At 38.1% G+C, this 27,365-nt stretch overlaps 1 protein-coding gene across 7 annotated transcripts in view; it reads right to left on the reverse strand.

The window, feature by feature from the left end:
• CWF19L2 (CWF19 like cell cycle control factor 2) overlaps positions 1 to 27,365 on the reverse strand; it is a 172,181-nt gene that overhangs the window by 105,425 nt on the left and 39,391 nt on the right. For 5 of the 7 annotated variants that reach the window (XM_078339371.1, XM_035264425.3, XM_035264424.3 and 2 more), the window contains 2 exons: positions 23,440 to 23,533; positions 21,443 to 21,532 (listed from right to left, as the gene is read on the reverse strand). In XM_078339371.1, coding sequence (XP_078195497.1) covers positions 21,443 to 21,532; positions 23,440 to 23,533 — 184 coding nt within the window. The remainder of the gene's footprint in view (positions 1 to 21,442; positions 21,533 to 23,439; positions 23,534 to 27,365) is intronic. The other 2 variants (XM_035264427.3, XM_035264426.3) reach the window with 1 other exon arrangement.

Below are 27,365 nucleotides of genomic sequence, written 5' to 3' on the forward strand. Positions count from 1 at the left end.
TGCAACAATTATCCCTTCTTGCTCCACTAGGAAATTAAGAATTTAGTCACAGCCAATGTTCTGTTCCCAATAATTTTAGGCATAAGTATGTTGCTAGACTGTAATCATTTCAGTAACGATTTGTCTATCTATATTTATCAGTCTTTGCAGGACAGAAACTAAGCTATATACGACTTGGTATGTCTAGGACCTGTCACAGTGTAAAACAATAATGGAGATTCAATAAATGCTTAATAAACATCATTAACAAACTGGTGCCTCAGACAGATTAATTGTACTTGCAGAACTAACCCGCTTTCCCCTTTAGTCAGCGCCTTCCTTCCTTTGCTGACTGTCTGTTTCTTAGGACTGCCAGTACGGAAGATCCCATATTGCTCCATTTTGGGTTCCTAAGACAGAATTCTAACCATCTACATGGCTTTAAAATACAAGACAGAAATGAGAAGTTCACTCTACACAGAAAATATGCAAAAACATTTTCATCATCCATGTAATTTTGTAATATATCTCAAAAGAAAGCAGAAACACTTCTTCATATAACTAAAAAGCATTTACAAAATCTTTCCATTTTCATAAGAATGCCAAATGCTCCAGGTTTTAAAATTATCCCCAACAATTACAATTTCTCTGGAGGACTTTATATTTTAAAAACATAAAAACTGAGAATTCATTAAAGCATTTTATACAGACACTTTTTTTTTGGGGGGGGGAGGAAGGCAGGAAGGGAGGGAAGAAGGACGGTAGGGAGGAAGGAAGGGATGAAGGAAGGAAGGAAGAGAGGAAGCGGGGAGGTAGGGAGGGAAGGGAAGGAAGGAAATCATGCAATGAGAGAGACACTGCCGACCTGGATCTAGAGGTTTACAAGTTGATTTCTTTTTTTTTTTTTTTGAGAGAAAGAAAGAAAAAAAAAAATAAGTAAAGGAGAGGAAGAAAGAGGAAGAGAAAGAGGGAGAGTAAATGGAAATATTGCTTTATTTTGAAAAAAACTGGGTATTAATAATGGCCAATCAATGTTTCATTTAAACTTATGGGTAGGTGTGATGTGGTATTGACAAGAATGTATATTTTGTGTATTTGAAGTGGAGAGCTCTATAAATATTTATTAAGTTTACTTGTTCTGGATCTGAGTTCGAGTCCTTGATATCCTTATTAATTTTCTGTCTCATTGAATCTAAGTCTTGTATCTGGGTGTTAGGATCGTTAGCTCTTGTTGTTGCATTGATCCTTTTACCAGTATATCTTTGTTGCTTTAAAATCTATTTTATCCGATACGAGAATTGCAACTCCTGCTTTTTATTTATTTATTATTTATTTTTGCTCTCCATTTGGTTGGTAAATCTTTCTCCATCCCTTTGTTTTGAGTCTTTGTGTATCCTTGCATGTGAAACAGGTCTGGATGTAACATGCCATTGGGTTTTGGCTGTGTCTTTTGATTGGGGGATTTCGTCAATTTAAATTTAGGGTTGCTGCCATTTGATGTTGACTGGCTGTTTTATCCATGTGTTGGTGTAAATTCTTCTTTATGTTGGTGCTCTTTATTTTTTGGTGTATTTTTAGAAAGGCTAATACTGGTTGTTTCTTTCTGTGTGTAATGCTTCTTTCAGAAGCTCTTGTAAAGCAGGCCTGGTGGTAATAAAATCCCTGAGTTCTTGCTTGTTCATAAAAGATTTTATTTTTCCTTCAGTTGTGAAGCTTAGTTTGGCTGGATATGAAATTCTGGGCTGAAGGTTCTGTTCTTTGAGGATGTTGAATATCGGCCCCCACTCTCTTCTGGTTTGTAGAGTTTCTGCTGAGAGATCTGCTGTAAGTCTGATTGGCTTGCCTTTGTGGGTAACCTGACCTTTCTCTCTGGCTGCCCTTAGTATTTTCTCCTTCGTTTCAACCCTGGTGAATCTAACGATTATGTGCCTTGGGGTTGCTCTTCTTGAGGAATATCTTTGTGGTGTTCTCTGTATTACCTGGGGTTGAATGTTGACCTGCTTTGCTAGTTTAGGAAAATTTTCCTGAATAATATCCTGAAGGGTATTTTCCAGCTTGGATTCATTCTCTCCGTCGCATTCAAGTACACCTATCAAACGTAAATTTGGTCTTTTCACATAGTCCCACATTTCTTGGAGACTTTGCTCATTCCTTTTTATCCGTTTTTCTCTAATCTTTTCTTCACGTTTTATTTCATTAAGTTGGACTTTGACCTCTGATATCCCTTCTTCTGCTTGAACAATTCGAGTGTTTAAACCTGTGCATACTTCTCGGAGTTCCTGTATTGTATTCTTCAGTTCCATTAATTCACTCATACTCCTCTCTAAGTTGTCTATTCTCAATAGGATTTCATCAAACCTTTTTTCAAAGTTCCTAGTTTCTTTACGTTGGGCTACAACGTGTTCTTTTAACTCACCGAAGTTTGTTATTATCCATTCCTTGAAGAGTGATTCTGTCATCAGGATGCGCTCGTTCTCCATCAAGCCTTGTTCCATTGTTGATGTGGAACTGTGATCATCTTTAGAGGGAGAGGCGTTCTGACTTTGAGTATTCTCAGCTTTTTTACGCTGGTTTCTTCCCGTCGTTGTAAATTTATCCTCCTGTCGTCTTTGAAATTACCAACTTTCAGATTAGGTCTCTTGAGTGGGCGTCCAGGTTGTTAGTTCCCAGGGCCAGAGCAGCGGCGTTAAAACTGATGGTGCTTTTCTGCCCAGGATTCTCCTGTCTGGCTTCCTTCTTGTGTCCGTAGTAGGCGACTCTGCCTTCCCGGGGCTCCAAACCTCGGTCAGAAGGGGAACCTGTCCCGTTTACTCTGCTCCGAGAGCTGCCGCACCAAGGTGCCCGCGGAACCGCTGCGCCGGCCACGAGAGTCGCGCTGGCCACCCGTGTGTTTCCTCCACTGGGGGATCTTCTGCTCCGTGAGCGACCAGAATTTGTCTGAAAGTGTGGCGTCCTCTAGTTCTCCGCGCCTTCCCTGAGAGCTGCAATCCCGGGATATTAGCCATCGGCCATCTTGGATCGTTCTCCTATACAGACACTTTAATTAACAAATCCCAAAAGCGCTGGGACCATTTATTCATTAATTCATAAAAGAGCTTTCTGCTGACAAAAATCATGGATTCTTACTTTAAAAGAAGAAAGGAGAAACGAAACACTTTATATAAAGCTACAAAATCAATTTGTTACCATAAGCAGCATAAACCTTCCCTACTGGTATCTACAATCATTTTTATAGTAATAAAAAATTGAGGATTCAGAAGATTGTGGCAGACACAAGGCATGAGTAGACTGTAGCTCTAGAGAGAGCAGCATGCAGAGGCTTGCACTGTGAATTTTAGCTTTAGATCAACTACAAGATCAAACCTAGAATCCAGAGAGGACCCAGAGACCCTCTGAAGGAGCAGACTGCTCCTGCAAGACCAGGAGGCACCCCAAATACTGTGAGTGTCCCACCTGTGGAAGTGGGAACACACTTCCTCCCAGACACCCCCCCACTGGAGACGCTGAAGGTCTGTTAGCAGGAGAGGTTTCTGACTTTACCTGGAACTGAGTGAAGTTAGAGAGCCAAGTGAAATACAGAGGTGCAGGAAGCAGCAGAAAGGCCCTGGGAGCTCACTGGGTCCCCAAATAGCCCATTCCTGCCTGGCACCAGAGGGACCCGTTAGGAGGGTGGTCAGAGAAGCCAGCTGTAAAACTCCACAGGGAAGAGAAATTACCTAGCTGAACTTTATAAACGGTTTGAACAGGGTGAGAACCCTCTTTGCCAGAACTTGGAGGAATACACGAATCCGGTGTACACACTTCACAGGCAGGGGAAGAACTAAAGCCCTTTTCTCTTGCAGCTCAAAGGCAGATATCCTCTGGCAAGTTTTCAAGCCCAATTTGCCCTCAGCCTGGAAACGGACATGGCACTGTTGGTGGGGGGTACAGTGAGAGTGTGACTGGCCCTTCAGTTTGCGTGTGAGCTGAGTGAGGCCCGTGATGCCGGCTTTCCTCCACTTCCCTGACAACCTGCGTGACTCAGCAGAGGCAACCATTATTCTCCTAAGTAACACAACTCCAGTGACCTGGGAATCTCAGCAGCCCCAGCAAGACCCGCCCACAGAGAGTCTGAGCTCAGACATGCTTAGTCCTGCCCGACCTGATGGTCCTTCCCTATCTACCCTGGTAGTGGAAGACAAAGGGCATATAATCTTGGGAATTCTAGAAGCACATCCACCACCAGTCCCTCTCCACACTACTATAGTTGATGGTCTCTGGAAAGTGCCACCTCCTGGCAGGAGTCCAACCAGCACAAAAATAGAGCACGAAACCACCAAAGCTAAGAACTCTCACAGAGTCCATTGCACCCTCCGCCACAGCCACCAGAACAGGCACTGGTATCCAAAGCTGAGAGACCCATAGATGGTTCACATCACAGGACTATGTGCAGACAATATCCAGGACCAGCCCGAAGCCAGGTAGACTTGCTGGGTGGCTAGACCCAGAAGAAAGACACCAAACACTGCAATTTGGCTCACAGGAAGCCACATTCATAGGAAAAGGGGAAGAGTACTACGTCAAAGGAACACTCTGTGAGATAAAAGAATCTACACAACAGCCTTCAGCCCTAGACCTTCCCTCCGACACAGCCTACCCAAATGAGAAGGAACCAGAAAACCAACCCTGGTAATATGACAAAATGAGGCTCTTCAGTGCCCCCGCAAAACCATACTAGTTCACTAGCAATGGAGCCAAACCAAATAGAAATCCCAAATAGAAATAAAAAGGAATTCAGGAGGTCAGTTATTAAGCCAATCAGGGAAGAATCAGAGAAAGGCAAAGCCCAATGCAAAAAAAAAAAAAATACAAAAAAATGATACAAGAAGTGAAGGGAGAAGTATTCAAAGAAACAGATAGCATCAAGAAAAAATATAAGAAGTACAAGGAATACCTGGGAAATTCATTGCAAAAAGATCTTTGCCTAGGCACACTGTCATTGGGTTATCCAAAGTTAACACGAAGGAAAGAATCTTAAAAGCTGTGAGACAGAAGCACCAGGTTACCTATAAAGGAAAACCCATCAGATTAAGAGCCGATTTCTCAGCAGAAACCCTACAACCTAAAAGGGATTGGGGACCTATCTTCAGCCTCCTCAAGCAAAACAATTTTCAGCCAAGAATTTTGTAATCAGCAAAACTAAGCATGATATATGAAGGAAAGATACAGTCATTTTCAGACAAATGCTGAGAATTTGCCATTACCAAACCACCACTATAAGAACTGCTAAATGGAGCTCTAAATCTTGAAACAAATCTTTTACATCAAAACATAACCTCTTTAAAGTATAAATCACCCAGAACGTATAAAACAAAAATACAAGTTAAAAAAACAAAAACAAACACCAAAGTACAGAGGCAATAAAGAGCATGATGAAAGCAACAGTACCTCACATCTCAATACTAACACTGAATATAAATGCCTAAATGCTCCACTTAAAAGTTACAGAATCGCAGAATGGGTAAGAACTCACCGACCAACCATCTACTGACTTCAGGAGACTCACCTAACACATAAGGACTCATATAAACTTAAATTAAAGGGGTGGAAAAAGGCATTTCATGGAAATGGGCACCAAAAGTGAGCGGGTGTAGCTATTCTTCTATCAGACAAAACAAACTTTAAGCAACAGTGGTTAAAAGAGACAAAGAGGGACAGTATATAACGGTAAAAAGGCCTTGTCTAACAGGAAAATATCACAATCCTAAACATACATTCACCTAACACTGGAGGTCCCAAATTTATAAAACAATTCCTGACGGACCTAAGAAATGAGATAGACAGAAACACAGTAATAGTGGGGGACTTCAACACTCCACTGACAACCCTAGGCAGGTCATCAAGACAGAAAGTCGACAAAGAAACGACGGACGGATTAAAACTATACCCTGGAACAAATGGACTTAACAAATATATACAGAGCGTTTCATCCGGCAACTGCAGAATATACCTTCTATTTAACAGCAGATGGAACTTCCTCCAAGACAGACCATTTGATAGGCCATAAAATGAGCCTAAAGAAATTTAAGAAAATTGAAATTATATGAAGCACTCTGTCAGACCACAGTGGAATAAAATAAGAAATCAACCTCAAAAGGAATCTTCAAAACCATCCAAACACATGGAAATTAAATAACCTGCTACTGAATGAGTACTGGGTCAAAAAAAAATAAATCAAGATGGAAGTTTAAAAATTACTCAAACTGAATGACAATAATGATACAACCTATCAAAACCTCTGGGATACAACAAAGGCAGTGCTAAGAGGAAAGTTCATAGCCCTAAACACCTATATCAAAAAGTCTGAAAGAGCACAAACTCACACTCTAAGGTCACAGCTCAAAGAACTAGAGAAACAAGAACAAACCAAACCCATATCCAGCAGAAGAAAGGAAATAACCAAGATCAGAGCAGAACTAAAAGAAATTGAAACAAAAAGAAAAATACAAAAGATAAATGAAACAAAAAGCTGGTTCTTTGAAAAGATAAATAAAATTGATAGACTATTAGCAAGATTAACCAAGAAAAGAAGAGAGAAAATTGCAAATAACCTCACTAAGAAACAAAACAGCAGATATTACAACTGACACTACTGAAATACAAAAGACTGTTCAAAGCTACTATGAACACTTTTACGTATATTAACTAGAAAAGCTAGAAGAGACAAATAAATTCTTGGAAGGACACAACCTCCTAGCTTAAATCAGGAAGAATTAGATACCCAATAACAGACCAATAACAAGAGGCGAGGTTGAAATGGTAATTTAAAAATTACCAACCAAAAAAGTCCAGGACCAGAGGAATTCACAGCACAATTCTACCAGACATTCAAAGAAGAATTGGTACCAATCCTTTCGACACTATTCCACAAGACACAGAAAGAAGAAAACCTTCCTAATTCAGCCTGTGAAGGCAGAATCACTCTAATACCAAAACCAGGAAAGGACACAACCAAAAAAGAAAACTACGGACTAATATCCTTGATGAATACAGATGCTAAAACCCCTAACAAAATACTAGCTAACCGAATCCAATGACATATTGAAAAGATAATCCACCATAATCAACGGGTTTCATACCAGGGATACAATGATGGTTTAACATATGCAAGTCAATAAGTGTGATACACCAAATAAACAGAATTAAAAACAAAAATCACATGATCATGTCAATAGCTTAAGAAAAAGCATTTGACAAAATCCAGCATCCCTTTATGATTAAAACTTTCAGCAAAATCGGCATACAAGGGGCATACCTCAATGTAATAAAGGCCATCTATGACAAACCCACAGCCAACATAATACTGAATGGGGACAAGTTGAAAGCATTCCCTCTGAGAACTGGAACAAGACACGGATGCCCACTCTCCCCACTCTTCTTCAAAACCATACTGGAAATCCTAGCCAGAGCTATCAGACAAGAGAAGGAAATAAAGGGTATCCAATTCGGTTAAGAGGAAGTCAAACTGTCACTATCTGCTGATGATATGATCATTGACCTTGAAAACCTAAGGACTCCTTCAGAAAGCTCCTAAAACTGATAAAAGAATTCAGCAAAGTTCCTGGATACAAGATTAATGTACACAAATCAGTAGCTCTTTGGCACACCAACAGTAGTGACCAAGCAGAGAATCAAATCAAGAACTCGATCCCTTTTACAATAGCTGCAAAACAAAATAATAAATAAAATTCTTAGGAATATACCTAACAAAGGAACACCTCTACAAGGAAAACTACTGAAAGAAATCACAGATGACCCAAACAAATGGAAACACATCCCATGCTCATGGGTAGGCAGAATCAATATTGTGAAAATGACCATACTGCCAAAAAAGCAAGCAACAAGTTTAATGTAATTCCCATCAAAATACCACCATCATTCTTCACAGCATTAGAAAAAACAATTCTAAAATTCATACAGACCAAAAAATAGCCTGCATGGCCAAAGGGAAACAAAGCAAAACGAACAAATCTGGAGGCATCACACTACCTGATTTCAAACTATACTATAAGGCCTTAGTCACCAAAACAGCCTGGTACTGGAATAAAAATAGGCACACAGACCAACAGAACATAATAGAGAATGCAGAAATAAACCCAAATACTTACAGCCAACTGATCTTCAACAAAGCAAACAAAAACATAAAGGTGGCAAAAGGACACCCTTTTCAACAAATGGTGCTGGGATAACTGTCTAGCCACATGTGTTAGAATGAAACTGGTTCCTCGTCTCTCACCTTATACAAAACTCAACTCAGGATGGATTAGGAACTTAACCCTCAGAACTGAAACTAAAAATTCTAGAAGATAACATTGAAAAAACTCTTACAGACATTGGCTTAGGCAAGAATTTCATGACCAAGAACCCAAAAGCAAATGCAATAAAAGCAAAGACAATTATATTTAATAGGTCCCAATAGCTGGGACCTATTAACTACAGAGCTTTTGCACGGCAAAAGGAACAGTCAGCAGAGTAAACAGACAACCCACAGAGTGGGAGGAAATCTTCACAATCTATACATCTGACCAAGAACTAATATCCATAATCTACAACAAAGAAATTAGTAAGAAAAAAAACAAACAATCCCATCAAAAAGTAGACTAAGGATATGAATAGACAATTCTCAAAAGAAGGTATACAAATGGCCGAGAAGCATGTGGAAAAAAGCTCAACATCACTAATGATCAGGGGAATGCAAATCAAAACCACAATGCAAAAACCACATTACCTCTACAAGAATGACCAAAATCAAAAAATCAAAATAAAGAAGATGTTGGCGTGGATATGGTGAACAGGGAACACTTCTACACTGCGGGTGGGAATGTAAACTGGTCCAGCCACGACTGAAAACAGTGTGGGGATTCCTTAAAGAACTAAAAGTAGAACTGCCATTTGATCCAGCAATCCCACTACTGGGTATCTACCCAGAGGAAAATAAGCCATTATTCAAAAAAGATACTTGCACATGCATGTTTATAGCAGCACAATTCACAACTGCAAAATTGTGGAACCAACCCAAATACCCATCAAGCAACCAGTGGATAAAGAAACTGTGTGTGTGTGTGTGTGTGTGTGTGATGGAATACTACACAGTCATAAAAAAGAATTAATTAACAGCATTTGCAGTGACCTGGATGAGACTGGAGACTATTATTTTTTATTTATTTATTTATTTTTTGAGACGGAGTTTTGCTCCTGTTACCCAGGCTGGAGTGCAATGGTGCGATCTCGGTTCACCGCAACCTCCGCCTCCTGGGTTCAGGCAATTCTCCTGCCTCAGCCTCCTGAGTAGCTGGGATTACAGGCACGTGCCACCATGCCCAGCTAATTTTTGGTATTTTTAGTAGAGACGGGGTTTCACCATGTTGACCAGGATGGTCTTGATCTCTTGACCTTGTGATCCACCCTCCTTGGCCTCCCAAAGTGCTGGGATTACAGGCTTGAGCCACCGCGCCCAGCCTGGAGACTATTATTCTAAGCAATGTAACTCAGGAATGAAAAACCAAATATCAAATGTTTTCACTGATATGTGGAAGCTAAGCCATGAGGACACAAAGGCATAAGAATGATACAATGGATTTTGGAGACTTAGGGGGAAGAGTAGGATGTGGGTGAGGGATAAAAGACTACAAATATACTGCTTAGGTGATGGGTGCACCAAAATCTCACAAATCACCGTTAAAGAACTTATTCATGTAACCAAATACCACCTGCATAAAAAAAATAAAAATTAAAATAAAAAAAAATTGTATTTATCTGCAAAAGATACTTCAGTCATTCTAAATTTCCATTTACCCCAACAGATATTTAAAACTTGACTGTCTTCCTCACCTTCCCAGGCCAAAGACCAAGCTGCATACTGCTTGGTATGGACAGGACCTAGCACAGTGTCAAACAGTGGGTACCCAATAAATGCTTGATAAATGAAATTAACAAGCTGGTGCCTCAGACAGATTCATCACACTCCTAAAGCTAACCTGCTTTCCCTTTACTTTCCTCTTCCACCCACTTCTCTAATTTCTGCCGATATAGGCCTGCCAATAGAGATTATGCTAAGTTTTGCCACTTTGGGTAACCAAGACAGAAACACTGAGGAGCTCAGAAATAATGAATAAGTTCCCAATTTGCCATCACATTAATGCAGAATATGAGGCTTAAGAATCTGTAGCAGGCCAAGGCGGGCAGATCACGAGGTCAAGAGATCGAGACCATCCTGGCCAACACGTGAAACCCTGTCTCTACTAAAAATACAAAAATCGGCTGGGCGTGGTGGCATGTGCCTGTAGTCCCAGCTACTCGGGAGGCTGAAGTGGAAGAATCGCTTGAACCCGGGAGGTGGAGGCTGCAGTGAGCCGAGCTTATGCCACTGCACTCCAGCCTGGCAACAGAGCAAGACACCTTCTCAAAAGGAAAGAAAAAAAAATCTGCATCAGAGTCAACAATCTATGGCCCACAGGCCAACTCCATTCTTGTGCTTGTTTTTAGTCAGCCCACAAGCTATGGATGGTCTTTACATTATTAAATGATTGGGGGGAATCAAAACAATAGTATTTCATGACGAATTAAAATTCTATACAATTCTAATTTTAGCATCCATAATTAAGGTTTTATTGGAACCCAACAGGCTCATTCATTTATTTATTATCTATGGCTGCCTTCATGATACAACAACAGTTGAATAGCTGTAGCACAGATAGGACAGCACACAAAATCTAAAATATTTACTATGTGATCTCTAAGAAAAGTCTGCCAATCTTGGTTCTATATTACTATTTAGCTGATAAAACTAATTCAAAATCATTTTGTAGATTTTTTTTTTTACTACATAATAACAAGCAAGATTAAAACTTGCACTTGCTTAATAATAATACACAAGATCCATGTTCGTAACAAGGGTAAGAGAATAAGACCTGGTACTCTTATTCTGTTAAAATATCTATGCTTGACTTCCATTCCATGCCATGATGGCGTAACAAAAAAACAGTACTACCAGGTGCTGTTTAAAAAAACCAGACAACAGGACAAATACATGAAACAGCCATTTTTAGACAATGACTTCTAGAGGAGTGTGATCCCTGAAAGAAGGGAAACGAATGAGATAAGTCCTACAATGGCCACAGCTTTCTACCAAGAGGCAGTTTATAGACTACAGTGCAGGAAAAGGAATCCAATCAGACCTCAGCTTCCTGGCTGACTGAAATGGGATGTATTTTTTAACAAGGTGTTAGAAGAGAAAACCTAACCAAGAATATCAAGCAAACCAACAGAAAAACAAAAAGAAAGAAAAAAAATGCGAATTAAGAACAAATTTTATTTATTTACATAAAAGAAAGGCAACTATAAAATACTATTTGGCCTAACAGTATCTATTTGCAGGGTCAAGAGATAATTTTAAAATATAGAAGTAAAGCAAAAGAAACAACTAAGAACCATAGCGGCTTCCAGCAGGATTGGAACAAGGTCTGGAAAGGGCTCACATTGTTATTATTTGGCATAGCCCTTTTAGCACTGCTTGTATGTAATACATTGATTAAAAAGAAAAGAAAAGAGCATACGCTGCTTTGATTCAAAGCTGGTATTAAAAAGTTCAAAGGTTTGAAAGCATTTCGAGCATTGGAAAATAAAGTAAAATCCTTCCACTAACTCAGATTTTTCTATCAGCAGTCCACAAACTTCCAGAGTTTATGACGGTAGTCTGCAAGTTTGTTATCAATGAATGCCATATAGCGTGTTTCAACTTTTATCTTTTAAAATTTCCATAATAATCAATTATTACTATCCTCAGTATTTTCATGACTTCTGAATAATTTTTACTTTATCTCTAATTATGTCCACAAATTGCTCACTACACACAAGTACCTGGCCAAGGCAGTGGGTGGACTGAACACCAAGCTGCATTCTGATAAGTGAGATGTATGTCCTAGCTTAAGGTTACTTTTTAATTTGCACAAAAGCATTCACAGGACTGCATCTGCCCAAAGAAGGTATCTTTTTCTAACTCCATGAAGGCATAACACAGGCTCAATGCAGCCCTTTTAAAAATGCTTTTGCATGCGCCTGTGATCCCAGATACTCAGGAGACTGAGGCAGGAGAATCACTCAAACCCAAGAGGCAGAGGTTGCAGTGAGCCCAGATTGCACCACTGCACTCCAGCATGGGCAACAGAGCAAGACTCTGCTCGAAAGAAAAGAAAAAAAAAATCTTTTAAATTCTCAATTCTGTCCATAGTGTCCCCGTTTTAAAATTCTTAATATACTGCTGTGTTTTCCTTTTTTTTTAGACTGGCCTTCTTAGAGGCTACCTATTAACTTTGTTCAAAGAATAAATTCTAGGGTTTTTTTTTTGAGATGGAGTTTCGCTGTTGTTACCCAGGCTGGAGTGCAATGGCGCGATCTCGGCTCACCGCAACCTCCGCCTCCTGGGTTCAAGCAATTCTCCTGCCTCAGCCTCCCCAGTAGCTGGGACTAAAGGCGTGTACCACCATGCCCAGCTAATTTTTGTATTTTTAGTAGGGACGGGGTTTCACCTTGTTAACCAGGATGGTCTCAATCTCTTGACCTCGAGATCCACCCGCCTCGGTTGGCCTCCTAAAGTGCTGGGATTATAGGCGTGAGCCACCGCGCCCGGCCTCTAGGGTTCTTTTAAAGTATTTATATTTATTTTTGGTTTTCTATTTTACTACTTTCGGTTTTAAATCTATCCTTTGTATGTTGTATCTACTCTTCATTATGTTCTCTTATCTCTTTTTGTTACTACTGGCTGATGCCACAGACACTACTACTAATTATTAATAAATAATAGCTACATTAATTATAACTTAATTTTCTGTTAAATCAAACAATGACACACAGATTATTCACTATCCTTGAGTACAAAGGAACATAATAAACACTATAAGATGATTCACTGTGCTGTATCGAGTGCTTTTCTTTTCTTTCCTTTTTTTCAGTATTGTCTAATTTTATTTCCCTCCTCATGAATCCTCATTAACAGCTGCCTGCTAGAACTATCCCAGTCAGAACCTCTTCGGTACCTGCATACTTATATGCACCGTGTAATTGAAAACAGCACATTAAATTTCATTTCTATCTTCAACAATCGGTTATGCATTCAACAATATGGTTGATTTAAAAATATGTACACGGATAAAACTGACTTTGGGTTTGATTTTTTGTTCACTTAAAATGTTTTCCCTTTAAACTGCAAATATATAACTATGCAACATTATCCCTCCACCTAACCCCTCCACACACACAAAAATCTGGAACAGAACATGTACAAATCCATCCCTTCAAAAGAACATCTAAGTCTCAAATGCTACTGAACAGTATAAAGACTCAATATTTTTCATATGCAGTAACATTTCATTTTTCCCTTAAATTTAACAAGAGAAAAGGGAATTAAATGCTAATAGTATCGTTAGTGAGAAAAAAAATAATGAGCAATTGAGGGAATAGAAGCAAACTGGTGAAGGAGAGAGGCTGCTGCTGGGTCATTCTTCCTTCTCTAAGGAAACCAATTAGTTATGGCTTCAGTATCTGTTACAGAGCCCTGTGCAAAGTTTGAGATACTCTAAGACATAATTCTTCATCCCAAAATTAGATCATTAATAAATATACAATGAAAACGATCCAAAACAACTACTCTACAAGTTTCTCTAAATTATTGAGAAAATATGATTCACAAACAATAAAAAAAAATTTACCCCAGAAAGCACTAAGAATTAACCACATCCTAGTCATGAGTGGGTGTTTCCTGTTCCATGACTGAAGCCTACAGGTCAACACTCCCAGCTAGGATAATAGGACAATACCATGCTAAAGACAATTTTTGTGGTAAATAAATAAAGCTCACAGATAGTAGTCACAACGAGAATAGCTTTTCCTTTGGCAAACTTACAAAATGGTAACAGGATCCAAAAAAATGGCTACAGCCTCAGAACATTCTCCGGATGCCCAGATTGTACTAGGCCCTATTCAATACCTCCATATTTCTATACTTTTCCTTTGAAGGATCACCAAAGAACTGTACTTATACATTTGTATAATTAACCTTATTTGTATGTTCTCTTTCCTGAAAGCTTTTAAAAGGAGTATATGATGTCTGAATTAAGAGCTCAAGGATATACAGAAGCTAACTACATGAAGAAAAGTATTCTAGGGAAAGAAAGACTGTGTAAAGGGCACTGAGGCAGGAGGGAAAACAGCTACTTAGGAAGCATAGACAAAACGATGGTCATCTTAGTGTGGTAGATATAAAAAACAAAGAGCAGACTTAAAGAAATATTTAGCAGGTAAAACTGACACTATTTCAAAATGAATTTTCATGAGGTATGAGACTAGAGAACAGACAGATTCTGTATGCTAATACAAATTGGTATTTATATATCATTTGCTTCATTATTTTTTATTTTCTCCTATAGTAATACTCTATTTAAAGAAACAAGCCCTCTAGTAATGCCTAAGATGATATTTCTAACTGCACAGCACAGAAATGAGGGATACTTTAAGAGAGTTAAAAAAACAAGCTGAACTGTATAGAAAATAGGTACATCTATTGACCTATTTTGCTTGGCTAGGGGAAAAAAACTAGCTAAATGACTAAAAAAATATATTTATGCACACCTACTCTGTGTCAAGCAAGACTGTATCTCAAGTAAAGAGTGCCTACAGTAACATGGCAAGGTAAAGAGTAGAATAAATGCAAAGCTACAATAATGTTTACTCTAGATTTAAAATATTTGACTTAGAAAATTGAGAGTGCAAAGGCCATCTACGAAGAAGGAACTGCAAAGTATTCACTGAGTAAAGGTCAAACCTCACTGCTTCAATATTAAAAGGAAACCAGAAGCAAGTTTTTTAGTCTTGTAACTTTTTTTCTGTTGTACTATGCTTATAGGGATCGACTCCAGAGATTGGGATGCTAACACACTAAAAATCAAAAAAAAAGACAGCCTAGGAGTTCACATATTCTGAGAATCACAGCTACGACAAGTCAATGTGGGAACACAGTGAACGACGTATCCAAGAATCAGATCCAAAAGACAGTGTAAAAGCAGTAACTGAATATGGTCAAACTGTTACTGGAAATACTTCAAATCACCAGGCAAGCACCTGGCTTTATATACAAAATGATGAATTTATCTATTTATTTATTAATGTTTCTCTATGGCCCTTAGTTAATTCCTCAATTTCTTTAAAGAGAATGTCCATAAACCCTCTCTACGTACATGCCCAGGGACCAAAATACATTTCTCTTCTTCATCAGCAGTATAGACAAAACTTTAAAGCCACTACACATTATGCAAAGATTATTTCATTCTTTGTTACAAATGTTGAGCTTAATTTCCCGCATTATCTTTTCTTATAAAGTACAGAGCTGAATTCCTTTAGATTAAATGTATATATAATGTGATTCCATTAACAGGCACAAATTATAGAAGGGCAGATTAGGACTAACATATTTAAGAATTCATATTAGATTTTTCCTGATATAAAACTAGCAATCTGCAAAACTTGGTGAGACCTCATCACTCAGTGCCAAGCACGAGTTAGATAAAGAAGCTATGTAGGGCCGGGCGCGGTGGCTCACTCCTGTAATCCCAGCACTTTGGGAGGCCGAGGCGGGTGGATCACGAGGTCAGGAGATCGAGACCATCCTGGTCAACATGGTGAAACCCCGTCTCTACTAAAAATACAAAAAAAATTAGCTGGGCTTGGTGGCACCTGCCTGTAATCCCAGCTACTCGGGAGGCTGAGGCAGGAGAATTGCCTGAACCCAGGAGGCGGAGGTTGCCATGAGCCGAGATCGCGCCATTGCACTCCAGCCTGGGTAACAAGAGTGAAACTCCGTCTCAAAAAAAAAAAGAAGCTATGTAGTTGGCTTAATGTTAAAATAAAGAAGCTTCACTTGTGTGATGGCCAGACTAGATTAAATCAAAGATCATGTATCATTTTTTAAATTTACAGTAAAATACTACAGAGAACAAAATAAATTAAAGACATTCATAAAACAAGTATTTCAGCATGTCTTGGTTGTCTACAAGCTGTCAAGTATTACTCTAGGTACTGGATATGAACTGAAAGAATAATCCTTGTCCTGAATATGAAATAGTTCACCCTCTAAAGGAGAAGAGGAATAAGCAAATTAAAGTGCTGATGGTTTTCCACTAAAGCCAAAATGATATTTGAATGTATTTGAATATATTTGAATGAAGATATTTACCTTATTCCTATAACTTAATACTTCCAACAAACGAGCTAAGCAATGAAAGAATTCTTCCCTGTTCAGGCATTCTATGTATAGGGTTTTCTTTCCTCTCAAAGGGCAAAATTCCCTGCAGAAGTATTACAAGATTTTCCTCTGTAACGTCATCAAATTTCCGTATAGCAGTAAACAACTCTGTATTCTACTCTAATTTCTAACAAAACCACTTTGAAAGGTAATCAAGGCCCTGGATCTGATGGCATAAATTACTTTAGTGGCAGTAGAGAATCCTTTCAGAATGGTTGGCAGAGATTTGTTTTATATATATACTTAGTAAAGCTTGAACCAGATGTGCAAGTGTACTTGAACCTTCTCTGAAGAGAAGATAAAAATATGCCATTCTGATCAAAGAATCCTTAGGAAAAAAAAAAAAACTTTCTGTTTGAAGCTTCAAAGGGCTATACTGTTCCCAAAAGAGACTAACAAACAGAAATTCTACTTGGTATGATACTTTGAATACTAATCTACTGAGTACTAAAGTCCACTGCTCAAAGCTACAAGGGGTTAGAAATTTAAAGTACATGAGTAATATCAGAGTCATGTGCACAAGGGATGAGACATAGCCTGTCAATTATTCTATCATACCCTCAAAACAATAGAAAAAATGTTATTTAACAGAATTTCTGCTTCAAATCTTCCTTCTGTTTCAAGCCACAAACCACCTCAACCATTTCAAGCAAAGTGGCTCCTTTTGCTTGCCTAAGATACTTTGAAAACTGATTTTACATTAAACAACTGCACAGGGTACTGGAAAAAAAAAACTTCACTTTAAGAGGCGTATGAAATGAAAGCTAACGGGACATGGCAAACCTTAGTCAAAAGATGAGAAGAAAATGGTCAATTCATTTGACAGGGTCAGCAAAGCTTCACTACAAGAAATAACACAAAAATCTCAGGCTCCGGTCTATTCTTCTGTGAGAGAGGACGGGGAGAGAGAGTTTGTGTATGTGTATGCGCGCGCACACGTGCGTCCATATGCTAGCATAAAACAGCAAGGTCTATTCTTAATAGTTAGGGTCTCATACAGTAATATCAAATTTCTGATCCATTATTCCAAATCTGTTAATTGTACAAAGATCCCTCCTATGGAGTGACATTAACCTGCAAAAAACAGCATTTCCCTTAGATGGTTAAGTAACTTCGCAACTCTGAGATTAAGAAATAAATCAAACAATCTTTTATATGGCGTTTAGGTAAAAGTATAGTAATAGCTCTACAACCTTTTTTGGTATAAAACATTCTTAATGGCAGTTGCATTCATTTATAAATAACTTTTTAAAATTTGTGTGTCTGTTTTTAGAAGGTATTTGAAACACTTAAGTGAATAAGCTATATAAAACTAGTAACAGCTTAAAATTTTATAATTTAATTAAGCTGTAAGGCTGGTTGCCTCGGGAGCTTGGACATGCCCATCCCTCTCCCCGCCTGAAAATTACACCACCAGAATATGCCCATCATCTAGCTCCGCCTTGGAAATCCCCTCTGCACTCAGCACTCAACCCCACCCTTGGAAATCCCCTCTGCACTCGGCACCTAGCCCGCCCTTGGAAAGCCCTGCCAAAACCTGCCCAATAGCACATTGCCCCGTCCGGAAATCCCGCCTACCTACCTATAGAAGCTTGCCACGTCCACATCCTGTTTCTCCACAGCCAATCAAATGCCTTCACTCCCTATAAAACCCCACGCCCAGAGGAGTCAGGTGTGACTTCTCTGGCCTCTTTCCCCAGGGCCATAGAACCTTGCCCGGGAGCCAAATAAATTGGCATTTAATCTTTTTGTGCTGGCCTCAGTTTCCTCATTTTAAACTCGGCAATAAACCTTACAAGACAATAACCCTTACATAAGCTAACCATAAAAATGGCATTAAAGAATTTTAGTCTGATGTATTTCTTAAAATAATTGAGTGATTTTGCTAAATTTACCAAGATTATTTAACCCTTAAGGGTAGGTTATTTAAGCTAATAAATTTAATAAATATACTAATTAAAATAAAACTAAGTATTCCTTGCTATACTCACAAATATTTAATGCCCTTCAGACATTCTAAAACCTGATTATCAGAAACACTGGTTTTTCTATTCTAGAATATATGACAACTTAAGTAAAATGAAAGAGTACTTATGATTCATATTGTATTTTCTTTAAAAGGACTAATATTTAAAGAGAGGGACAAAGGCAGAGATGGATTGTCAAAAGATCAAAATGGCACAGTGGTTTCTTTGTCCCATTGACTGGAAGTCACTCTAGAAGCCTCAGCACTGCTCCCAGGAAGCTTGTGAATGAATAAGTAAAATGTGGCACCTACACACCATAGAATATTATTCAGCACTAAAAAGAAATGAGCTATCAAACCACAGAAAGACAGAGAGGAATCTTAAATACATATTACTAAGTAAAAGAAGCCAATCTGAAAATGCTATATACTGTATGATTTCAATTATGTAACATTCTGGAAATGCCAAAACTATGGAGACTGAAAAGATCAGAGGTTGCCAGGGGTTAAGGGGTAGGAAGGGATGAACAGCTGGAGCACAGAGGATTCAGCGCAGTGAAAATACTCTGTATGATACTATAATGGTAGATACATGTCATCACACATTTTTTTCAAACCAACAGAATGTACAAAACCAAGAGAGGACCTTAATGTAAACTACGGACTTTGGGTGTTATAATATGTCAATGCAAGTTCATCAACTATAACAAATGAACTACTCTGGTAGGGACTACTGATGATGGGGGAGGCTATGCTCAGGTAGGGGCAGGAAGTATATGGGAAATCTGTGTACCTTCCTCTCAATTCTGCTGTGAACCTACCACTGCTCTAAACATAAAATCTTAAAAAGAAAAAAAGTCTCTGAGGTTTCAAAAATGGAAAATGTTGCCACTGTCCAAGAGGACTAGAAAAAAGCCATAATGAAGAAAGGTGAGGCCTGGCACAGTACTAAACAGCATAGGTAAATGTGAAAGAACATTTGTTACGTGTAAGACAGTCTTGGAGGCAGGCCTGGAAAACGGGGCCGTACTGTGGAAGGCGCTGCTGCAGGAAGATCTGGTACTTACAGTTAGCACGAAGAAACCACGTAAAGTTTCAGAGTACAAAATCAGTTAACCACAAGGACACCTGAAAAAATTGTGTAAGATGGATTTCACAGTACACCTAGTTCTAGCTATCCTCCCAGTCCCTACTTTTGAATCCTACTAGTAATTTCTCACTTTCAATTCTTCAGTCTATGTGAGAAACTTAAAAAATATGAGGTACCACAACTTAGGGTAAATAGCCATTTCCATAAACATATACTCTATAGAATATATTTTCACAAACATATTCTCCATAGTATTATCTAAGTCATAAACATATTCTCTATAGTATTATTTAAGTCATGAATGATGTTAGCCTGAAGAAACTTCTAGGGAAGTTGACTTTATACATTCTCATCTCCTTCCACACTGACAGTAAATTATGCAAATTAATCTTTAGGAACAGCCCTTTAAAATCAGTTTTCAACTTCATTATATCCCAAACCTGATCCTCCAAAAGAGCTGCTGACCTTGTCCTTTGGCATGAAAAAGAGGTATCACGTTCATACAAGTACTTTCATGGGTTGAAATCCTTGCCCTACACTTACTAGTTGTACACCTGAACAAGTTACTCATCAAATAATGGCTATTCTTTCAGCTGCTCCAGCTAAAAGCCTTGGAGTCCTCTTTGCCTACTCTCTTTATTCTATTACCCACCCCCTACCTAAACGATAATAAAAATTCTGTCAGCTTTTCTTTCAAAACACATACAGAAAGTATTTATACATATACAAAATGCAATCACTTCTAACCACCTCCATAGCTACCATCTATCTTGGTCAAAGCCACTATCATTTCTTACATGCATTATTACAAAAGCTCACCTCTACTTCAGCTTCTACAAACCATTCTTAATAAAGAATCAAGAACGGTCCAGTCAAAATATGTTTTCTGCTCAAAACCATTTAATAGTTTCTCACCATCTCAGTCAGAAAAAAAAGCCCAGCTCCTTACTAAGACTTCAAAGCTTAACATGATCTGGCTGCCTACAGTCTCTCTAACCTGTATCTCCTACTTCCCTCTGTCATTCATTCCACTCCAGCAACACTGGTCTCCTTGCCATTCTTCCTGTACAACAGATATATTTCCATCTTTGGGCCTTTAAATCTCTGTTCCCTTTGACTGCAACGCTCTTCTCTCAATATACACAGAAATTCACTCTTTCACAAACTACAGGTCCTTACATAAAAGGCCTTATACTTTTCAATGAGAATTGGCCAAGCGACCAACCCACCTGTCACTCAAAACTGCCACTTCCCTGCCATAGGATAATTTTCTGATATACTGTATTATTTTTCAATTTGTTTATCATTTTTATAATTTATTGTTTCCATCCCTACCCAAATGAAAGTTCCATGCAGGTAGGTGTTTTTATTTGTGTTGTTCACTAACAGATACATGAACCAATCATAGACCAAAGTAATTTGTTTTATATAAAATGAATATCTAATTCAAGTCTCTCATTCTGAAGGAGGCAAATTAAGGAACAGTTTGACTCATACAGAAGCAATAAGTAAGCAGCACAGTCCAGAATAAAAGTAGGTCCCCTTGGTCTCAGCCTGAGGCTTTTTTCCACCAGGGCACACTGATAGGATGTAAGAGAATACATAGAAAAGTAATTTTTTAAAAACAAACATACATACAGATAAACACACAGATACATACAGAGACACATCTCAGATTAAAATCTCACACTGCCCCCTGGACACTGTGGCTAACATCTGCAATGCCAGCACTTTGGGAGGCCAAGGCAGGTGGATCACTTGAAGTCAGCAGTTCAAGACCAGCATGGCCAACATGGTGAAACCCATCTCTACTAAAAATACAAAACTAGCCAGGTGTGGTGGCCCACACCTGTAGTCCCAGCTACTCAGAAGGCTGAGGCATGAGAATTTGTTGAACCTGGGAGACAGAGGTTGCAGTGAGCCGAGATCACACTACTGCACTCCAGCCTATGCAACTGAGCAAGACACTGTCTCAAAATAAAATAAAATAAAAATTGAATTAAAATGTTACCACTGCCCAGTAATAAGGTCAAACAAGGTAATTACATTCTCCAAACAAACTTTTATTACTTACCTCTACCCCAGAGTTTTTTGGTAACTGCGTTACAGTTTCTTTGAATTTATTTGCCTTTTCAAGTTGAGCTTTAAGTTGTTCGGCTAATTCCTTCAAAAAGAAAAACAAGTAAAATGTGTGACATGTAGTTTAATTCTTTATGACAAAATATTCAAATTTACACAAGAGAAGAAAAAATAGCATAACAAAACACTCATGTAGCCATCACCTAATTTCAATTACCAACTCACGGCCTAGTATATTACTTTCTAATGAACTTATCTCAGTTACAAACTTCTTGAATACCTGTGACATGTGTTTATGCTTCAAAGATAAATAATTACAAGAACACATATTTTGGAGGAAACAGATGAAGGAAATACATAACCTTAATGACATTTTTAATAATTCCTAAATATGATAAAAGTTCAATACTTTCAACTTCAGTTATTGGTAATGAAAAAGCTATCATGAGATTGAAAATATTACCTTCTTGTTTATAATTTAGACGACACATTCTGAATATATTTCATTTTTACTGGAGGAAAGCTATATAAATTTATATAAAACAACTGCCATGTAAAGCAATGAAGCATGAATAAATCAAATAAGGAGATTTATGTGACATGCAAAGAAGCTCCACCAGTGTTCTTCCTGAACACGAGAACACACATTTTACCCTCTCACCTCAGTGACCTCTTTCACTTCTTTAATTGCTCTGTACTTTCAAGGCTCAAAGTGTCCTTTCTTGCTACCGTTATTACTGTTTTTGGTTTATTTCCCTTACCAATTTCTAGGACGAGTAGAAGCTCAGTGTTTCCAGGGAACAGATTCAAAACGACAGAGCAGCATGGGTAAGATATGCTCTTTATTAGACGTAACTAACCAATAACAACAGAAATATCTTGTTTGGTTACCACTCGTTCTACCACAGTCTTGTACTAATAGTTTACCAAAACATAAGATTACTAAAAGACCCACTGAACTTGGGTTTGAGATGACTGCATACATATGACCATGACTGAATCTATTCTACCAAGACGTGCAGTATCTGGCTGTGCCGTTCTGCCGTGAGCACTTTAACACATACATCTCACTGTATATTATTCTCACATGCATGTGCCATATAAGAAATGAATGGATGAATGGATAAATGCAGCTCCTACCAAATCACTCCTACTTCTTACAATTCTGAGGTCAGTCTGAAATCAGACTTTGCTAAAGGAATTAAATGAGTTAGCCTACACAAAGCATCTAACACAGTATCAGGCACAGCACACTGACTTAAAACTTGAATAAATGACTTAATCCTCCTTTTTTAGGTTCCTAAGTAATTTGGAGAAGTAATAAACGGTCTTAACAATACATGACAAAAATGAGGGAGAAAAAGTGCTATCTTTATTTCCCTTAAATATGCTCAGTGAGTTAGAAATGCTGGAATACAGCAAACATCCAAGTAAAAAGACATGTAAAAGCACGCAGTTCCTTAGGATTTTAAATTTCAGAGATCTGACAGAGAAGGGAGATCATTTACTTGGAAGTAGGCAGATAGTACTGTTCACAGAAAGGTTCAAAAATTTTTCTTTCTTTCTTTTTTGAGACACAGTCTTGCTTTGTCATCCAGGCTGGAGTGCAATGGCATGATCTTGGCTCACTGCAATCTCTGCCTCCCAGATTCAAGCAATTCACCCGTCTCAGCCTTCCCAGTAGGTGGAATGACAGTCATGCATCACCATACCTGGCTAATGTTTGTATTTTTAGTAGAGACAGGGTTTCACCATTTTGGCCAGGCTGGTCTCGAACACCTGACCTCAAGTGATCCACCCTTGTTGGCCTCCCTAAGTGCTGGGATTACAGGTGTGGGCACCAAGCCAGGCTGAGAATTTCTTTAAGGAATCGATAACCAACAGGTATTTTCACAGTGTGCTATATCCACACTGCTAAAGAACTTCTAAAATTACTCACAAGAAGTTAAATATTTAATCGCCATTCTCCAAAACAACATCTCAGAGTCCTACCATATTCCCCATCATCTCTGCTTTGATAATCTTGGCTCCCAGCTTGTTCTTCTCATCGACACTCAGGATGTGAATGGACTCATGCTCCGCACTGCTGTTGGAACAGGACAGATCAACAGCATATGAATTATAGGTGCAATGCAAGCAATAACATCAAGAGTCAAACATTATTTTAACTGACCTCAACAAAGCATTCAGCTCCAATAGGAGATCGTGATTGTAATACCTGAAAATGAAATTCAACGTTCTACCATACTTGATAGTTTAAAGTTCTCTGTTACACTGCCGCAACTGCCTATGGCAATTTTAGTAACTGATCAAAAATCCCAATGAGATAAATAGTGTTTATCAGCTCTTCTTATTTAATATCCCCATACTCGTAATTTTAAAAAGGAAAAAAACAAAAAACTAGAACCAGGCCACAATTCTATACATCTTTGGAAACTCTTCTCATTTGACATAAGTTGTTAATAATCTAAGAAACTATAAAATGATATATTTAACTTCATTCAAAGAATAAAAGCAATAAGCATGTGCTTTTTTGTAAAGTCAGTCCATAACACATAGTCATATAATATAAACTAGTTTAAAATTGATATCACGTGCCAAACCTATACTATAGAAGCCTCACACAAAAAATAAACCTCCAGCCAAGGTCAGATTTCCCTAGCTTACTACCTTAAGAAATAAGTCAAGGCTAGAGTATAGGACAGTGACCTCAGGCACAGCCTGAAGGAGTTCTGAGCAAAAGAGACATAGCCTGGAGTCCAGGAATTCCAAGGCAGCTAGAGTTCACAGAACAGAGTACCAAAGAAGAGAAAGCTGAACCGGAAGAAAATCCCAGAGAATGGCAGAGGCTTCCCCTTGAGTACTCAGCAAGGAACTACCTGCAGTCAGGAAAAGAACTAACCCAAAGGATCAGAGGTAGAATATTTGGCATTCCTGGGAACTGCGTGTCCAGTCCCACTAGCCAGACTAGGAAATCACATAATTCAAAAAACACTAGACACAGTATTAAGAGTCTTGCTTCATTAGTGGGAAATAACATGCCCTAGACTAAATACTGCTCTAGGCCCACCTAAAAAACGTAAAAGTTAAAAGGATCAAATGGTTTCCAATTAACCGTATTCCAGAACAAAGCTCAAGAATATTTAGAGAAATTCAAAAATGTCTAGCACTCAACAAGGTAGTCTGTAAAACTTAGTATCTAATCAATGATGATCAGACAGGCAAATCAGGCAAATAAGTAGAAAAACACAACCCATAATTAGAACAAAATGCTGTCAGTCAAAATCAACCCAGAACAGACACAGATGTAAAAAACAGCAGACGAGGGTATTAAAAGTGATTATTGTAACAGTGCTTCACATGCTCAAAAAGTCAGACACAACAAAGATATAAAAAAGATCCAAAATAAACTTCTACAGATGAAAACTACAATATGTAAGATAAAAAAAAAAGGCTGGATAAGATTAAAGATTAAACTGTAGAAGTAGAGTTTGGTGAATGTGAAGCAATTTTCTATATAAATTTGAAACAGAGGAAAGAATCTGTGAAAAAGAAAAGAGCATCAGAGGGGTGTGGGACAACCTTAAGTATCCCACCATACATGTAAATGAAGATAACTATTTTTAAAAATAATATATTTGAGGTTTATAACAAGTATAAGCCAAATGTATGACAATGCTACAGAGAGGAAGAAAAGGGAGAAATGAAAATAAACAAGATAAAGTTCTTATACCGTACAGGAGCAGCATATCACTTGAAGACAGACTATGATAAGTTAAAGGTATAGTAATTATCAAAGACAAAGCAACTACTATTTTTTTTAATTACAGCAACCAAGGAAATGAAATGGAATGGAATCATAACAATAATCAAAACAAATGAGAAAAAGAGGAAGAGGTTAAAAAAAGAATAGATGGGAAAAATAGGAAACAAACAGCAAAATTACATATTTGAACCAAATTATATCAATAACGTTATATATAAATGGTCCAAATACCTAAATTAAAAGGCAGAAATTATCAGATGGATAAAAAAGCAAAACTCAACTACAAACAATGCTTTATAGATACAGACATAAGTATGTTAAACATAAAAGGACTGAAAAAGATATACCAAGTTAATGCTAATCCAAAGAAAGTTGAAGTGGCTACATTAATATCAAATAGTAAGATTATGGAGCAGAAAATACTGCCAGGAACAGACAAGTTCATTTCATGTGAAAACGAGTCGATCCAGCAAGACTGTATGAATACATGAGCAAAATCTGACAGAAGGGAGATAAACAGATCCACAATTATACACGAGCAAAAACTGACAGAGGGGAGATAAACAGATCCACAATTATACACGACCAAAAACTGACAGAAGGGCGATAAACAAATCCACAATTATAGCTGTAAGTTTCAATGCCTCTCTATCAATACTTGATAGGATAAATACAATAGTTCCCCCTTATCTGCAAGAGTCATGTTCCAAGACCCCCAGTGGAAGCCTGAAATCTTGGATAGTACCAAACCCTATCTATAGTATTTTTCCTACATATACATCCCTATGCTGTCAGACTTATAAATTAGGCACAGTAAGACACTAACAACAACTAATAACAAAATAGTACAATTGAAACAATCTACTGTAATAAAAGCTTTACGAAGGTGGTGTCTCTTGCAAAATACTATAATATTTTCAGAGCATGGTTGACCATGGGTAACTGAAACCTCAGACACCAAACTATGGATAAATGGGGACTACTGTAAACGGAATCAGCATATGGAAGTCTTGAATATTGCCATCAACTAACATGCCCAAATGGACATTCATAGAACACGCCACCCAACAAAATAGAAAACATATTCTTTCCCAGTGCATACAAAGTATTTCCTGATAAGAAAAAGAAATATGGCGTATTCAGTTAGGAAAAGAGGAAGTCAAACTGTCTCTATTTGCAGATGACATGATTGTATATCTAGAAGACCCCATCGTCTCAGCCCAACATCTCCTTAAGCTGCTAAGCAACTTCAGCAAAGTCTCAGGATACAAATTCAATGTGCAGAAATCACAAGCATTCCTATATACCAGTAACAGACTAACAGAGCCAAATCATGAGTGAACTCCCATTCACAATTGCTGCAAAGAGAACAAAATACCTAGGAATATAGCTAACAAGGAACGTAAAGGACCTCTTCAAGGAGAACTACAACCCACTGCTCAAGGAAATCAGAGAGGACACAAACATTAGGAAGAATCAATATCGTGAAAATGGCCATACTGCCCAAAGTAATTTAGAGATTCAATGCTATCCCCATCAAACTACCAGTGACCTTTTTCACAGAACTGAAAAAAAACACCTTAAACTTCATATGAAACCAAAAGAGAGAATGCATAGCCAAAACAATCCAAACCAAAAAGAACAAAGCTGGATGCATCATGCTACCGGACTTCAAACTATACTACAAGGCTACAGTAATCAAAACAGCATGGTACTGGTATCAAAACAGAGATTTAGACCAATGACACAGAACAGAGGCCTCAGAAGTAATGCCACACATCTATAACAACCTGATCTTTGACAAACCTGACAAAAACAAGCAATGGGGAAAGGATTCCCTGTTTAATAAATGGTGTTGGGGAAACTGGCTAGCCATATGCAGAAAGCAGAAACTGGACCGCTTCCTTACAGCTTATACAAAAATTAACTCCAGATGGATTAAAGACTTAAATATAAGACCTAGCACCATAAAAACCCTAGAAGAAAACCTAGGCAATACCTTTCAGGACATAGGCATAGGCAAGGACTTCATGACTAAAATACCAAAAGCATTGGCAACAAAAGCCAAAACAGACAAATGGGAACTAATTAAACTTAAAAGCTTCTGCACAGCAAAAGAAACAGTGATTAGAGTGAACCCACAACCAACAGA

The sequence above is a fragment of the Callithrix jacchus genome, chromosome 10 (genome assembly GCF_049354715.1).
Source record: "Callithrix jacchus isolate 240 chromosome 10, calJac240_pri, whole genome shotgun sequence".
Taxonomy (NCBI): Eukaryota; Metazoa; Chordata; class Mammalia; order Primates; family Cebidae; genus Callithrix; species Callithrix jacchus.